The 17103-nt window shown below is 43.6% G+C and overlaps 2 protein-coding genes across 3 annotated transcripts in view; one reads left to right on the plus strand and one right to left on the minus strand.

Moving 5' to 3' along the window:
• The window catches only part of SUDS3 (SDS3 homolog, SIN3A corepressor complex component), a 41808-nt gene extending 40449 nt beyond the window's left edge, over positions 1 to 1359 (minus strand). Inside the window, exon 1 of the mRNA XM_082640374.1 lies at positions 1055 to 1359. Within this exon, the coding sequence (XP_082496500.1) occupies positions 1055 to 1196 (142 nt within the window). The 5' untranslated portion in view covers positions 1197 to 1359. The remainder of the gene's footprint in view (positions 1 to 1054) is intronic.
• Positions 1360 to 4942: 3583 nt separating this feature from the next.
• TAOK3 (TAO kinase 3) overlaps positions 4943 to 17103 on the plus strand; it is a 188499-nt gene continuing 176338 nt past the window's right edge. For both annotated transcript variants that reach the window (XM_082640815.1, XM_082640814.1), the window contains exon 1: positions 4943 to 5210. The gene's annotated coding sequence lies outside the window, so the exon portion shown is untranslated. The remainder of the gene's footprint in view (positions 5211 to 17103) is intronic.

A 17103-nucleotide genomic window follows, 5' to 3' on the forward strand; every position in this document is an offset into this window, starting at 1 on the left:
AGCCAGCCACAGTACTTGGCACTTGGGGAACTGAGATGAATAAAACATACTCCTGATTCCAAACAGCTGGTCTAGCTTTTGCTCCACGGCCCTATTTTGTTCACCCATATGTTCGTCTCTTTTTATCTCCTCTTTCTTCTCTCTTGCCCTTTCGTGTTTCCTCATCTTTCTCCTCCTGCAGCCAGCTCCTTCCTCCACTCCACAGTGTTCCTCAAACTTACCAAGCTTATAAAGCCCAGTTTGAAAAGCCAGGCTCTCAGAGGCAGTAATCATAATGTAAAGAGTATGGAACTGAAAACACAACACCTGAGGACCATTAAGCAAATCCCTATCTCCCGCCCCACCCCGACCCTGTGCCTGTTTCCCCAATGTTGAAAACTGAGTATTCGACCAAGGACCAAGCCACGTGCTTTACGCCTGTATCTCATTTTATCCTCGCACCTACGCTAGGAAGTAGGTACTACTGACAGCCTCACTGCAGTTGGGGAAACTGGGGCTCGGAAACCTAAGTATTATAAATTGTCTAATATTAAGCTGGGTTCAGTGAGCCAAATTTACACCTAATTCGATTTGCCTGGTTCCAGGTCTCGTACTTTTAACCAACCTGTCCCGCACTGCCCAAAGTAGGGCTGACTTAAGCATTTCCCCGGGGTAGGGGGAGAGAGGCACCTTGTGTAACTAGAAAGCTAAACCGGGCTTTGCCCTGAGCCTCTCAGGAACTAAAAAGAGAGGAGTACTCCGTGGACCCAATGAATGGCTTTCTCATTCCAACCAGTGAAGACCTGAGGTTTAGAGACAGCTGAGGGAAGAGGGGCAGAAATCTTAAAGGGACCTACAGCTCTGAGCACAGCTTCTTAAGGCCCTTCTCCGCATAACTGTAGGAATACAACGTCCTCAGGGCTTCGTCTTCCACAGCACCTGTCGGGATAACTTCCGGGAGCCGCGCTCCTCCCGGCGGCCCCTTCAGCCGCCCCCAAACCCCAGAGGTCGCCCCGCCCCTCTCCCAGGCAGCCCCATCCCCGCCCGGGGTTGCCCGGCCCGCGGGAAAACGTACCTTCGTCCGACTCGCGGCCCCGGCAGCTGCGCTCGTCGTCCTCGGCGCTCTCCAGCTCTTCGTCCTCCTCGGGGTAGTACTCCGGAGCCGGCGGCGCGCCAGCCGGGGCCGGAGCTGGAGCTAACAGCCCCGCAGCACTCATGTCGCCTCGGCCCGCAGCTGAGCGTGCCACCCAGGATAGGGCCACCCGCCCTGCGGACTTCACGTCCGCGTAGCAGCGCCCGAAGGAGCAGCCAACTCGAAGAGCCGGAGCCCCGGCTATCCCTTCCCTGTCTTCGCCAAGCTCCGCCCCGCGCGCTCGCTCTCGGCAACGGGGGCCTCGCGCCGGCGGCGACTTCCGGGTCGGGAGCTGCCCGAGGACCGCCTGACTTCGCTATCCTAGAGGGAGTGGAGAGGCCGCCTGACGCCCCCTTCGTCTTAACCCCATCTCCTTCATCGCCGTCTTTAAAATCCTCAACGGGTAGTGGAGAAAGGCGGAGACAGGCTCTCTGGAGTTAGGCAAATCCTTGGGTAGGCCCAACCGCGGCAAGGACCCCGAAGCTCAGAGGCCACTTCCGAAAACAGCCGCTAGGCGCCGCCTGGAGCCAAAACTAAAGATTTTTTTTTTTAGGAACTTGGGAGGCAGAAGATTTGAAGGGCTCTTGGCAGGTGGAGGTGGTCTCTTTAATTTAAACAGGTGAACGGCATGAACCATCCCATTTATAGGTCGGGAAACCTAGACATTTAGAGTTCGCGTGATCATCCCGAAGAAAAGGAGCGTGGCTCCCCCCCGACTGATTAGCGCTTTATTAAGAACTAAAATAAAAACGAGGATGCTAATATTCCATCTTGGGGTCAGCAAAACTGTATTTTCCCAGTCGGTGGGAGACCTTTCTTTTTGTGTAGGTTTGTTCAATACGGTGTTATCCCGATTTTACAGATAAGAAAAGAGCTGTCAATTGCCTTAAAAAAAAAAAAAAAAAGCGTCCAGGCTGTCTTGTTTAGACTCTCAGACCCAGGTCCTCTACAGTACAGCTGCCTCATATTTCTCAGAATATAAATTTTTTAAAAGGTGGTTTTCCCCAATCCAATAACTTGCTAACCAACTCTCAACTGAGCAAGTGGAACATATGCCAGCAGAAAGTTAATTAGGCTCAGGAAAGGAAGGTGCTAGCTGGTAACTTGGAAAACAAGAGAGTTGAATATCTGCATGAATTAATTTGTGTGATTACCTCTGAGTAGAAGGGGACACGGTGTTATAAGCTTTGCTTAATGAACAAATTGAGGATGTCCTTTGTCTTGGTGTGTGTAGCAAGAAAAGGCATAAAAGGGCCCAGAGATGGTTAATGGTTTGTCCAAAGTAACCCTACTCTTTACGTTGCACCCAAGTCTCCATAGAAAAAAAAAGTAACATACAAGCAGTAAACTTGAACACAGATGTAAAAGCCAGACTGGAACCCAGTATTCTGATTCTCAGATCCTTTGTGACCAAATTTATCTCTGAATTGGCCCCCACAGAGTCTCCTCAAAGTGAAAAAATATATTCTCATCCCATTTATTTTAACATTTCTTATTTTCTACCTTGTTGTAATTAAAATCTTGCCTGTACTTGTGAGGGATTCTTCCTCCCAACAAAACTCAAGAATTTTCAGAATGGAATGCTGCAATGCTAAATAAGAGGCATTCTCATGGCTCCCTGTAGGTCCACTGTCAACATTTAAACTAGAATTTCAAAGCTGTCTCTTGTCCAAAGGATGAAGTCATTTTCTTTCTTTATGCTGTTAGGTCACATCTAAATTATTTGTAATTGACTATCTTGACCAACTTGTGTTTCCATCAATAGCAATAATCATAGACCAAACCAAGCACCAACATTTTAAAAATTAGAGTTCATCAATACAATGATTTATCGAATTTTTTAAAAAAGAGTTGATATCATTGCTAATTGGTTTTCTTTCAAGACACTGGCATTTTTGTCTTGCTTACATTTTGTCTTCTTTTTAAAAAATATTTATTTATTTATTTGGTTGCACAGGGTCTTAGTTGCGGCACATGGGCTCCTTAGTTGTGGCATGTGAACTCTTAGTTGCAGCATGCACGTGGGATCTAGTTCCCTGACTAGGGATCGAACCCGGGCCCCCTCCATTGTGAGCGTGGAGTCTTATCCACTGCGCCACCAGGGAAGTCCCACATTTTGTCTTCTTGGCTGCAAATAACATACGTTAATGATCATGCATTTTTTTATATGACTAGACAGAACTGAATACTTGCGTTGTGATAATCTATCCCATTTCTTCTGTCCATGTTGCAACTGGTAGCATAAACACTCAGTAAAGGAGGAGTACCTAGTCAAAAAAATTCTCTCATGACTGTAGTCTTACCCAACTTTTATAGTTGTCTAATATGATTTTGGACAGTCTGTAAAAATCAAGTTCCCTTAAAGCCAAGTTCCCTTTTTACCACCTTGAAATCTCTCTACATCCCTTCCCAAAATGGCACTCAGTCACATCGCTCGGGAGACATCTACATCCAAATTCATTTTAGAGGAAGTACTCCCAGCACTCTTCTACAGGCCCTCTCTACATACCCTAACACTCAAATCTTAAAGGGGAGCATCTTAATTGGAATGGGTATGATTTTAAAACACTAGGAAAAACATGAATAGTGTTTAGAACACAAATTTTGTTAGCAGGAGTTAAAACAAAAAAGAGTTAATGATGGAAAGTTTTCTAAGAGCTAAGTCCTGTATACATCTGACAATGCTTAGGAACACACTGTGTTCCTGAAGTGAAACAATGTCTTCACAAAGTTCATAAACTTTAGGATTTAGGGGTGAAGGTAGCAGTTTTCAGTTTCCAGTATTGATTTAATCAACATATCCAGTTTTACAAAAAATATATAAAGAATGGCTCTGAGGTAACACCAGGCACTTTCACCCCTGGCAACCTCCATCTTGCAGCTTGGGTCAAGATGGGTCTCTGGTTATCACGAGTTGCACTTGGGTCAAAGTTCATTATACTTTGGCCATTAGTTCCCACCAAATCATTAAAATCATCTCCTGTGGCCCTGAAAAAGAATATGCTGAACAGGCTTACTGAAGCCTTGCTAAAGCTAACAAGGGTTCCCCTACCACACAGTTCCTGTTCCTACTTGTCAAAATGATTATCATAACCCACAAAGTGAGTATTTCTTAAGCTTTGTCCTTGTACCTATCAAAATGTGCCCCGTCAGTGTTGAATGCCTAATTGTGCTGAGTATGCATCTAGTATATAGATTTTTTCCCCCAACAGCATCAAACTAACGTCTGTTGAAGGCAGTGCAAGTAAGGGCAACTCCCTTGCCAAAGATATAAAAGACTTTAAATCCAGAAAATTTACAAGTCCTGAGTAAATAAATGCCATTATTAATTTATGGCAGAATTACTTAGAAAGCTGTGCCAGGTCTAACGGGGGAATGGGGGCCTCAAAGGCTCTAACATGGTGGTCCCAGGGAGTCCCAGAGGGCCTCGGCCTCTGGGAGTCTCCCAAGAAAAGTAAAGGCTCAGTGAAGAGTGCCATGAACTTTGACCCCAACTCAGCACAAACAAGGCGGACCGCACCCGAGGCGGGCCAGTGGATAACTGAAGTTGCAAGCTCTTCCGCATCTGAGGAAACCCTGCCCCGTCCCGCACCGCCCACCTTCAACTTCGCCAATCTTCGGGCGCCATCGACAGCTCGGCTTCCCAGGCACCTCCAATCAAGTACCTATATCCGGCCCCAGGTCTGCGCCCTGCGATCAGGGAAGGTCAGTAGAGAGCCTATCGGAGCCTGGCTGGGGGCGTGGTCGGGGGCAGGGGGCGGGCGGGCTGGGACGGCGGGGCGGAGCGCGCTCGGCGCAATCGGGTGCGATTGGCCACCCCTGGCTAGGAGCCGCACCTCGGACAGCAGCAGCGGCGGTCGCGGGAGGGTCCGTGTGGCTCCCGGTGGTGGCGGCGGCGGCTGTGGGGACCTGCGTGAGAGAGAGTGGGACCCGACGCGTAGACCGCGGGCGGAGGTTCCGCGCGGCCGGACCCGACACTCAACGACTGGACCCGGGGATCCACCGGGGAACAAGCGGCAGAAGAGCGACTCGGTAACAAGTGTGGGAGAGGAAGCGGCGGCGGCGACGCCGGGCCCGGAGTGGTGACAGCAGGTCTGAGGTGAGAACACCGGGGCGCGGGGAGGTGACAGAGTGAGTCGGGGCGAGGGGACCCAGGGCGCAGTGGGGCCGGCGAGGACCCGAGTGAGGGGAGTTCCGGGAGTGGGTTTGACAGTCTGGACTGCGGAGAGATCCCCAGAGGGGCCGGCCCCGCGGGTCTGAGAGGGGGACCCCGAGAGGACTTGGGACAGAGCGGGTGTGAAGGGAGGGGACCCCCAGAAGTGCTGGAACAGTGGGTCTGAAGGGGCACCCCCAGAGGAGCCAAGACAGTGCTTCTCAAGGGAGGGGACCCTGAAATGGGCAAGGACAGCGGCTCTTAGCGGCAAGGGGACCCCGAGAGGACTTGGGACAGCAGGTGTGTTGGGGGACCCCGAGAGGGGCTGGAACAGCGACTGTGACGGGGGACCCCCTGGGGGATGGGGACCCGGGTCTGAGCGGGGACCCGGGGGTCGTGCGGTGGAGGCGCGGCCCCGCCCCGCGTGGGTGAGGAGAGGGGGCTTGGGTCCGGGTCGCGGCGCCGGGCGAGTCGGGACAGCCGGCCGCCTCTCCCCGGGTGCACTCAGCCGAGCTTCCTAAGGGCGGAGTGGGAGACAGGGGACCGCCTGAGCCCCCGTGACTCTGTGGGTGACTCTAAGGAAAGGGGATTATGTAATGAGACATCTTCTAGGAGAACGCGCAGGCTGGAGGGTCTGGCCGAAGCGCGGGGATCTTGGAAAGGGCAGGAGCGAGGGGCTGGGGACCTCTTCTCACTGGCCCCCTGGCTTCCCGTTTGTTTCTCCGAGTTGGGCTTGGATGCCTTAAAAGTGAGGGGCTTCCTGACCTCGATAACTTCATCGGGATGTAAAAAGTTGGAGAGGGCTTCTTTAACTCACCACAAACCAAGTGGAAAGGGAAAGGGACCCTTTTGGAGATGCAGGTTTTGGATTAATTAGGCTGTTTATTTTGATAGACCCTGTCTTTTTCACTTCGGCTCAGCAGGGAGCTCAGAAACTTTTTCACGTTCGGCAGCACGTCCGTATCAGTGTTTACAATGCAGACTCAAAGGAACTATATACTAAGTTGGACTGTTTACCTTTGATGTGTTGGAAAGATAGTTGGAAGATCAAACTAAATTTTGAAAAGAGGTTTTGGAGTCGCCAAACTAACAGCACTTTCCAATTAGATTTCTAATTCTAAAAGCTACCAGGACTGAGTTTTAGACATAATTCCAGGACAAGCTAAGGATAGAGATAATTAAGCCTATTTAAACCGGACACCGTACGCGCTGGTGGGAGGCAAGTGTGTGTCTATTAAAATGCTGAAACGAATAGTGGAAAGCGATAGGGGGTGCGAATTGGGGGGGCAACGTCCTACTTTGACGGATATGAAAATTAAATTAATGACCAGGCTAGTTGTTTGGAGTACTTAGAATATGTTAATACCACCCCGACTACCTCTCGAATGTTCTCTTGAAGGCACACGCTTTGTTATGGTTGCACCCAGCAGTTTTGCATTTGAATGTTTTAACCTCTTTTTCTCTGTGTGTTGCTTCTCCTCACCCCGTATCTTTGCGACGAGCTTCTTTTTCATAGAAGCAGACTTAGAAAATGATGGTTTGGGGGAAATACTAGGGAATGTAATTACTCTATCATTTTGCAGTTATTTAGATATCTTCTTTGTTTCAGGTTTAGAATAATGTCTTATTGGAAGCCTTTGCCCATGTTCAGTAATGGGCAACTAAGAGGAAGAAAGGAATGCTGTACTGTTTCCCAAACACATAATGTAGAAGGCTTACAGAGAACTGCCTTTTAAATCCAAGACAAAAATTACTGAAGACATCTTACATCAGGGTGATAATAAGTAGAGGGAATGTGTCACTTGAGGATTCTTATTTGATATTACCTGATGCAGAACAGTTTTTATATGGTTTCAGAGAGCATGGAGCTTGGTGTGGTTATGAAAATTCCACCAACTAGACGTCCTCCCCTAAGAAACAGAAGTTATGGAGGTGAGGGGAACAACAGTAAATACACAAATACAAATTTAAAATATGAGATATAAAATAAAGTATATTTAAGATGTAAAAGAAGTGTAACTTCTTTTATATTAAATTTATTTTCCAGAACTGTAGGTAGAATTTAAGTAAAAGTAAGGTCAGTTAACTCAAGAGGGTTATTTACAAGGGGCATGTATTCATTATGTAGGACGTGTAACGTAGGAAATGGTCTTTGGAAGGATTGGGAATCTCAGTAACAGTAATTCTGCAAAGTAATAGAAATGTTTAAATGTTTGAGCAGATAAGCTCTTGCATCATGCTTGTTAGCTCATTTCTGTCTGGTGCAAATGAAAAGTGTCATTGTAATAGAGTTTTTAGTGATAGGAAGGGTCTATAGTAACTATTCCCAGGGACAGGGGGTGGGGGGCTTAGGTTAGGAGGGTAGGAATTCTGTGGGAATTTATTTTCATTTGTTTCACACAATAAAACTACACTTTGAGAAGCTATTAATATGTAAATTAGTTACACCTATGCTCATTTTAACTCTTTCTTTTCCATTGAAAAATATAATCAAAAGAAGAGGTTAATAAGAAGGAGCCTTACACTTCCATATGAGCGGTTATAGCCACCGGAGAATGCAGGTTCTTTCTGGTGTAGAGTTCTTAAACCGTCCTTAGTCTTAGTTTAGCAGGATGTAAGTAGTGCCCAGTAAATACAATAACCCACTTTATACTTTCTTTACCACTTGAGTCATATACAGTCAAACCATTGTAATCTCAGAGTCTACCTTGATATCCAATGTGGTTTAATGTTTAAGCCAATCTGAGTAAAAGTTCTCATTGCTGATCCGTGTTCATACTTGTTGGTTTCAGTGATATGGGAAAATGAATGAAAACTAACTATTGGTACTTTTACTTTAGAGCCTATTTATTTAGAGTTTATTTTAGAGCCATTAAAAGCATCTTTCCTTTATAGTCTTTTCTTCCAGTCTTTGTTTCTTCCCTCCTGCTAAAAAGAAAGCACACTGACAGACAGAGGGAAAGCTTCCATCGAAAAGTGCTTTGTGACTGTCCTAAGAGAAGACTTCTTTTCAATCTTCAGTGAGAGATTCCCGTCAATCAGAGAGGATAGTTTTGAACTAGTAATTTTGAGTTATGGGATAATGTACAGTTTAGTTTTGTGATTATTTAATTATAACATCCATTTAATTGGTTACTTTGTCATTTGTGAGGATACATTAAAAGTTTGTTACTATTCTTTTTTGGGTTTTTTTGCGGTACGCCGGCCTCTCACTGCTGTGGACTCTCCCGCTGCGGAGCACAGGCTCCGGACACGTAGGCTCAGCGGCCATGGCTCATGGGCCCAGCCGCTCCGTGGCATGTGGGATCTTCCCAGACCGGGGCACAAACCCGTGTCCCCTGCATCGGTAGGCGGACTCTCAACCACTGCACCACCAGGGAGGCCCCTGTTACTATTCTTAAATTCAGAGTGACCTTAATAAAAAAAAAATTAATGTCTAACTAATTATGGATTAGATGTGTTGAATTTATGGGCCAAAACGTGATGTAACTCATTTACAAGCTATGGGCAACCAAGTTAAAAACAAGTATTCAGAATTTTTATGATAGTAGGAATTAAACTGATAAATTTTATCATTCCAGGTACATGTTGTTAAAGTTACCTAAATACTTTATAAGTCAACCTAATGCATTTTTTTCTGCCTGACCTGAGATTTGTTAGAGACATTGGAGTATATTTAAAGTCTTTGTAAATTATTTCTATTTTACAACAGAATGACATAGGGGTCAGTTTTTTGATTTAACACAGATCTACTCCTAACCATGGTCTGCCTCACAAATACACATTTATCACCCCCAGAGTGAGTGAGAAAAGGAACATGCCTTGGAATAAACATTTTACACCTAGCAAAACCTACTCCCATGTGGCCCATGTGACTTTAGCTCCTAACCCTAGGAATTGACATGCTGGTGTCTAATGTTTGGGGCCCTTTCACCTCACCCCTGGCCTCAGTGAAAATATGGATAGCAAAATCAACCCCATATTTGTTATGCTTATTATTTTAGTCAATTATCGAAGTACTCATTGGAAGACTTCAATTTTACTTCCTTCCACTATTTTTGATGGATAATGGGATAACCTTTTATTTCCAAATCAAACTAGGACCCTGTGCAGTATTTATTTTTATATGTGTCACTTTCTGTCTAATAACACTGGCTTTGGTCCATAGCAATCAAGGCTTATGACAATTCAAATACATTTTATTTACCCATTACAATAGATGGCACTAATCAAGGAAGAATGCTCTCTTAAATAAACTAATAACCTCATTAGTCTTGGGAGTAGGCACACAAAACAGAATTGGAGTTCATGGCCAATTATCCATTCTACTGTGAACGTTAGCATTTACTTCTTGAAGGCTTTGTGTGTAAATACACAAATATTTCCCAAAACCACATAAATATAGTTTTTAGCTGATCTAGGTCAAGACTTAATAGCAGAGATACAAAATTACATTGTGCTTCATGTACCTTTATGCGTCCCTTGTCTCTTGTGAAAATTTCTCTTCTGTCATTGTATACCAGTTCCCTGTTTACATGTGTTTGTCTTTCACAAATTTGTGAGCACTTTGAGGTTAGAGATGGTCTTGATCATCTTTGCATCCCCACGCCAAGTATAGTACCAGGCACAGAGTATGAAGGATGCTCACTAGATGTGAACTGAATGAGTGAATGAATTAATAATCAGCAAATTAGTAGATTATATTTATGATCACATTTAGTTTCTTTTTTTTCAGAATTTTATTTTATTTTTTATACAGCAGGTTCTTATTAGTCATCAATTTTATACACATCAGTGTATACATGTCAATCCCAATTGCCCAATTCATCACACCCCCACCCCCACCCCCCACCACTTTCCCCCCTTGGTGTCCATACGTTTATTCTCTACATCTGTGTCTCAATTTCTGCCCTGCAAACTGGTTCATCTGTACCATTTTTCTAGGTTCCAAATACATGCATTAACATACGATATTGGTTTTTCTCTTTCTGACTTCACTCTGTATGACAGTCTCTAGATCCATCCACATCTCAACAAATAACCCAATTTCGTTCCTTTTTATGGCTGAGTAATATTCCATTGTATATATGTACCACATCTTCTGTATCCATTCGTCTGTCGATGGGCATTTAGGTTGCTTCCATGACCTAGCTATTGTAAATAATGCTGCAATGAACATTGCGGTGCATGTGTCTTTTTGAATTATGGTTTTCTCTGGGTATATGCCCAAAAGTGGGCTTGCTGGATTATATGGTAATTCTATCTTTAGTTTTTTAAGGAGCCTCCATACTGTTCTCCGTAGTGGCTATATCAATTTACATTCCCACCAACAGTGTAAGAGGGTTCCCTTTTCTCCACACCTTCTCCAGTATTTGTTGTTTGTAGATTTTCTGATGATGCCCATTCTAACTGGTGTGAGGTGACCTCATTGTAGTTTTGATTTGCATTTCTCTAATAATTAGTGATATTGAGCAGCTTTTCATGTGCTTCTTGGCCATCTATATGTCTTCTTTGCAGAAATGTCTATTTAGCTCTTCAGCCCATTTTTGGATTGGGTTGCTTGTTTTTTTAATGTTGAGCTTCATGAGCTGTTTATATATTTTGCAGATTAATCCTTTGTCCGTTGATTCATTTGCAAATATTTTCTCCCATTCTGAGGGTTGTCTTTTCGTCTTTTTTATGGTTTCCTTTGCTGTGCAAAAGCTTTGAAGTTTCATTAGGTCTCATTTGTTTCTTTTTGTTTTTATTTCCATTACTCTAGGAGGTGGATCAAAAAAGATCTTGCTGTGATTTCTGTCAAAGAGTGTCCTTCCTATGTTTTCCTCTGCGAGTTTTATACTGTCCAGTCTTACATTTAGGTCTCTAATACATTTTGGGTTTTTTTTGTGTATGGTGTTAGGGAGTGTTCTAATTTCATTCTTTTACATGTAGCTGTCCAGTTTTCCCAGCACCACTTATTGAAGAGACTGTCTTTTCTCCATTATGTACCCTTGCCTCCTTTCTCATAGATTAGCTGATCATAGGTGCGTGGGTTTATCTCTGGGCTTTCTATCTTGTTCCATATTTCTGTTTTTGTGCCAGTACCATATTGATTTGATTACTGTAGCTTTGTAGTATAGTCTGAAGTCAGGGAGTCTGATTCCTCCAGCTCTGCTTTTTTCCCTCAAGACTGCTTTGGCTATTCGGGGTCTTTTGTTTCTCCATACAAATTTTAAGATTTTTTGTTCTAGTTCTGTAAAAAATGCCATTGGTGGGCTTCCCTGGTGGCACAGTGGTTGAGAGTCCACCTGTCGATTCAGGGGACACGGGTTCGTGCCCCAGTCTGGGAAGATCCCACATGCCGCGGAGTGGCTGGGTCCGTGAGCCATGGCCACTGAGCCTGTGCGTCCGGAGCCTGTGCTCCGCAACCGGAGAGGCCACAACAGTGAGAGGCCCGCATACCACACACACACAAAAAAAATGCCATTGGTAATTTGATAGGGATTGCATTGAATTTGTAGATTGCTTTGGGTAGTATAGGCGTTTTCACAATGTTGATTCTTCCAATCCAAGAATATGGTATATCTCTCCATCTGTTGGTATCATCTTTAATTTCTTTCATCAGTGTCTTATAGTTTTCTGCATACAGGTTTTTTGTCTCCCTAGGTAGGTTTATTCCTAGGTATTTTATTCTTTTTGTTGCAATGGTAAATGTGAGTGTTTCCTTAATTTCTCTCTCAGATTTTTCATCATTAGTATATAGGAATGCAAGAGATTTTTGTGCATTAATTTTGTATCCTGCAACTTTACCAAATTCATTGATTAACTCTAGTAGTTTTCTGGTGGCATCTTTAGGATTCTCTATTTATAGTATCATGTCATCTGTGAACAGTGACAGTTTTCCTTCTTCTTTTCCAATTTGTATTCCTTTTCTCTCTTTTTCTTCTCTGATTGCCGTGGCTAGGACTTCCAAAACTGTTGAATAACAGTGGTGAGAGTGGACATCCTTGTCTTGTTCCTGATCTTAGAGGAAATGCTTTCAGTTTTTCACCATTGAGAATGAAGTTTGCTGTGGGTTTGTCATATATGGCCTTTATTATATTGAGGTAGGTTCCCTCTGTGCCCACTTTCTGGAGAGCTTTCATCATAAATGGGTGTTGAATTTTGTCAAAAGCTTTTTCTACATCTATTGAGATGATCATATGGATTTTTTTCTTCAGTTTGTTAATAGGGTGTATCACATTGTTTGATTTGCATATATTGAAGAATCCTTGCATCCCTGGGATAAATCCCACTTGATCGTGGTGTATGATCCTTTTAATGTGTTGTTGGATTCTGTTTGCTAGTATTTTGTTGAGGATTTTTGCATCTATATTCATCAGTGATATTGGTCCGTAATTTTCTTTTTTTGTAGTATCTTTGTCTGGTTTTGGTATCAGGGTGATTGTAGCCTCATAGAATGAGTTTGGAAGTGTTCCTTCCTCTGCAATTTTTTGGAAGAGTTTGAGAAGGATGGGTGTTAGCTCTTCTCTAAATGTTTGATAGAATTGACCTGGGAAGCCATCTGGTCCTGGACTTTTGTTTGTTGGAAGTTTTTAATCACAGTTTCAATTTCATTACTTGTGATTGGTCTGTTCATATGTTCTATTTCTTCCTGGTTCTGTCTTGGAAGGTTATACCTTTCTAAGAATTTGTCCATTTCTTCTTGGTTGTACATTTTATTGGCATTGTGTTGCTTGTAGTAGTCTTAGGATGCTTTGTATTTCTACAGTGTCTGTTGTAACTTCTCCTTTTTCATTTCTAATTTTATTGATTTGAGTTCTCTCCCTCTTTTTCTTGATGAGTCTGGCTAATGGTTTATCAATTTTGTTTATCTTCTTCAAGAACCAGCTTTTAGTTTTATTGATCTTTGCTATTGTTTTCTTTGTTTGTATTTCATTTATTTCTGCTCTGATCTTTGTGATTTCTTTCCTTCTGCTAACATTGGGTTTTGTTTGTTCTTCTTTCTCTACTTCCCTTAGTTGAAAGGTTAGATTGTTTATTTGAGATTTTTCTTGTTTCTTTTTTTTTTTTTTTTTTTCAGTATGCGGGCCTCTCACTGTTGTGGCCACTTCCGTTGCGGAGCACAGGCTCCGGACATGCAGGCTCAGCGGCCATGGCTCATGGGCCCAGCCGCTCCGCAGCATGTGGGATCTTCCCGGACCGGGGCACGAACCCGTGTCCCCTGCATCGGACTCTCAACCACTGTGCCACCAGGGAAGCCCTTTTCTTGTTTCTTGAGGTAGGCTTGTATAGCTATAAATTTCCCTCTTAGAACTGCTTTTGCTGCATCCCATAGGTTTTGGATTGTCATGTTTTCATTGTCATTTGTCTCTAGGTGTTTTTTGATTTCCTCTTTGATTTCTTCAGTGATCTCTTGGTTATTTAGTAACGTATTGCTTAGCCTCCATGTGTTTGTGCTTTTCACGTTTTTTCCCTGTAATTGATTTCTAATCTCATAGCGTTGTGGTCAGAAAAGATGCCTGATACGATTTCAGTTTTCTTAAATTTACTGAGGCTTGATTTTTGTCCCAAGATATGCTCTATCCTGGAGAATGTTCTGTGCGCACTTGAGAAGAAAGTGTAATCTGCTGTTTTTGGATGGAATGTCCTATAAATATCAGTTAAATCTATCTGGTCTGTTGTGTCATTTAAAGCTTCTGTTTCCTTATTTATTTTCATGTTGGATGATCTGTCCACTGGTGTAAGTGAGGTGTTAAAGTCCCCCACTATTATTGTGTTATTGTTGATTTCCTCTTTTATAGCTGTTAGCAGTTGCCTTATGTATTGAGGTGCTCCTATGTTGGGTGCATATATATTTATAATTGTTATATCTTCTTCTTGGATTGATCCCTTGATCATTATGTAGTGTCCTCCCTTGTCTCTTGTAACATTCTTTATTTTGAAGTCTATTTTATGTGATATGAGTATTGCTACTCCAGCTTTGTTTTGATTTCCATTTGCATGGGATATCTTTTTCCATCCCCTCACTTTCAGTCTGTATGTGTCCCTAGGTCTGAAGTGGGTCTCTTGTAGACAGCATATATATGGGTCTTCTTTTTGTATCCATTCCGCAAGCCTGTGTCTTTTGGTTGGAGCATTTAATCCATTCACGTTTAAGGTAATTATCGATATGTATGTTCCTATTACCATTTTCTTAATTGTTTTGGGTCTGTTTTTGTAGGTCCTTTTCTTCTCTTGTGTTTCCTACTTAGAAAAGTTCCTTTAGCATTTGTGGTAGAGCTGGTTTGGTGGTGCTGAATTCTGTTAGCTTTTGCTTGTCTGTAAAGCTTTTGATTTCTCCATCGAATCTGAATGAGATTCTTGCCGGTAGAGTAATCTTGTTTGTAGCTTCTTCCCTTTCATCACTTTAAGTATATCATGCCACTCCCTTCTGGCTTGTAGAGTTTCTGTTGAGAAATCAACTGTTAACCTTATGGGAGTTCCCTTGCATGTTATTTGTCGATTTTCCCTTGCTGCTTTCAATAATTTTTCTTTGTCTTTAAGTTTTGCCAATTTTATTATTATGTTTCCGGACGTGTTTCTCCTTGGGTTTATCCTTTATGGGACACTCTGAGCTTCCTGGACTTGGATGGCTATTTCCTTTCCCATGTTAGGGAAGTTTTTGACTATAATCTCTTCAAATATTTTCTTGGGTCCTTTCTCTCTCTCTTCTCCTTCTGTGACCCCTATAATGCGAATGTTGTTGCGTTTAATGTTGTCCCAGAGGTCTCTTAGGCTGTCTTCATTTCTTTTCATTCTTTTTTCTTGATTCTGTTCTGCAGCAGTGAATTCCACCATTGTGTCTTCCAGGTCACTTATCCGTTCTTTTGCCTCAGTTATTCTGCTGTTGATTCCTTCTAGTGTAGTTTTCATTTCAGTTATTGTATTGTTCATCTCTGTTTCTTTGTCCTTTAATTCTTCTAGGTCTTTGTTAAACATTTCTTGCGTCTTCTTGATCTTTGCCTCCATTCTTCTTCCGAGGTCCTGGATCATCTTCACTATCATTATTCTGAATTCTTTTTCTTGAAGGTTGCCTATCTCCTCTTCATTTAGTCGTTTTTCTGGGGTTTTATCTTGTTCCTTCATCTGTTACATAGCCTTCTGCCTTTTCATCTTGTCTATCTTTCTGTGAATGTGGTTTTTGTTCCACAGGCTGCAGGATTGTAGTTCTTCTTGCTTCTGCTGTCTGCCCTCTGGTGGATGAGGCTATCTAAGAGGCTTGTGCAAGTTTCCTGATGGGAGGCACTGGTGGTGGGTAGAGCTGGGTGTTGCTCTGGTGGGCAGAGCTCAGTAAAACTTTAATCCACTTGACTGATGATGGGTGGGGCTTGGTTCCCTCCCTGTTGGTTGTTTGGCCTGAGTCAACCCAACACTGCTGCCTACCCGGGGTCTTTGGTGATGCTAATGGCGGATTCTTGGAGGGCTCACGCCAAGGAGTACTTCTGAGAACTTCTGCTGCCAGTGTCTTTGTCCTCAGGGTGAGCCACAGCCACCCCCCACCTCTGCAGGAGACCCTCCAACACTAGCAGGTAGGTCTGGTTCAGTCTCTCATGGGGTCACTCCTCCTTCCCCTGGGTCCCAATGTGCACACTACTTTGTGTGTGCCCTCCAAGAGTGGAATCTCTGTTTCCCCCAGTCCTGTCAGAGTACTGCAGTCAAATCCCGCTAGCCTTCAAAGTCTGATTCTCTAGGAATTCCTCCTCCCATTGCCAAACCCCCAGGTTGGGAAGCCTGACATGGGGCTCAGAACCTTCACTCCAGTGGGTGGGCTTCTGTGGTATAAATGTTCTCCAGTTTGTGAGTCACCCACCCAGCAGTTATGGGATTTTATTTTATTGTGATTGCGCCCCTCCTACCGTCTCATTGTGGCTTCTCCTTTGTCTTTGGATGTGGGGTATCTTTTTTGGTGAGTTCAAGTGTCTTCCTGTCGATGATTGTTCAGCAGTTAGTTGTGATTCTGGTGTTCTCGCAAGAGGGAGTGAGAGCACGTCCTTCTACTCCGCCATCTTGGTTCAGGCTCTCCACACTTAGTTTCTTATCCTCACTGAGGGCTTTTAGTACATCAGAAGGATGTTAAAAGAGTGATTCTGGGGCTCTCCTGGTGGCGCAGTGGTTGAGAGTCCGCCTGCCAATGCAGGGGACAGAGGTTCGTGCCCCGGTCCGGGAAGATCCCACATACCGCGGATTGGCTAGGCCCGTGAGCCATGGCCGCTGGGCCTGCACATCCGGAGCCTGTGCTCCGCAACGGGAGAGGCCACAACAATGAGAGGCCCGCATACCGCAAAAAAAAAAAAAAAAAAAAAAAAAAAAAAAAGAGTGATTCTGTTGGAACACAAGAAAGAATGTTAACATTATTTATCTGCCATGTAAGAAACAGCGTGATACTGTGCATTGGAAAGAGAAAGGGCCTCAGACTCAGAGAGACCTAGGCACCTATTTTCGCTTTGTCACTATGCCAGCTGGCTTACCCTTGTTAAGTTACTTAAGTCTTTAAAGCTCTCAATTCTCTCATCTATCAAATAAGAATACAGAACTCACAAGATTCTTATAAGGAATAAATGAAGCAATTTATGTAAAGCACCAAATGCAGTGATAAATGCATAGGAAGTGTTTAACAAATGGTAACTGCTTATTATTTTAATCACTTGAAACAATTTTTTAGTGCTGTTTTTTGCTCTACCCTCAGTATCTAATCATTTGCTGAATTCTACAGCTCCTGGCTCCAAAAAGAATAATTAAGAGATTCATACATAGGGAAACTGAGACTCAGTTAGGGTGAGTGACTTCCCAAGGCCATACAGACAGTGACAAACTTGAC

The sequence above is a fragment of the Mesoplodon mirus genome (assembly GCF_964341445.2).
Source record: "Mesoplodon mirus genome assembly, chromosome: 13".
NCBI lineage: Eukaryota > Metazoa > Chordata > Mammalia > Artiodactyla > Ziphiidae > Mesoplodon > Mesoplodon mirus.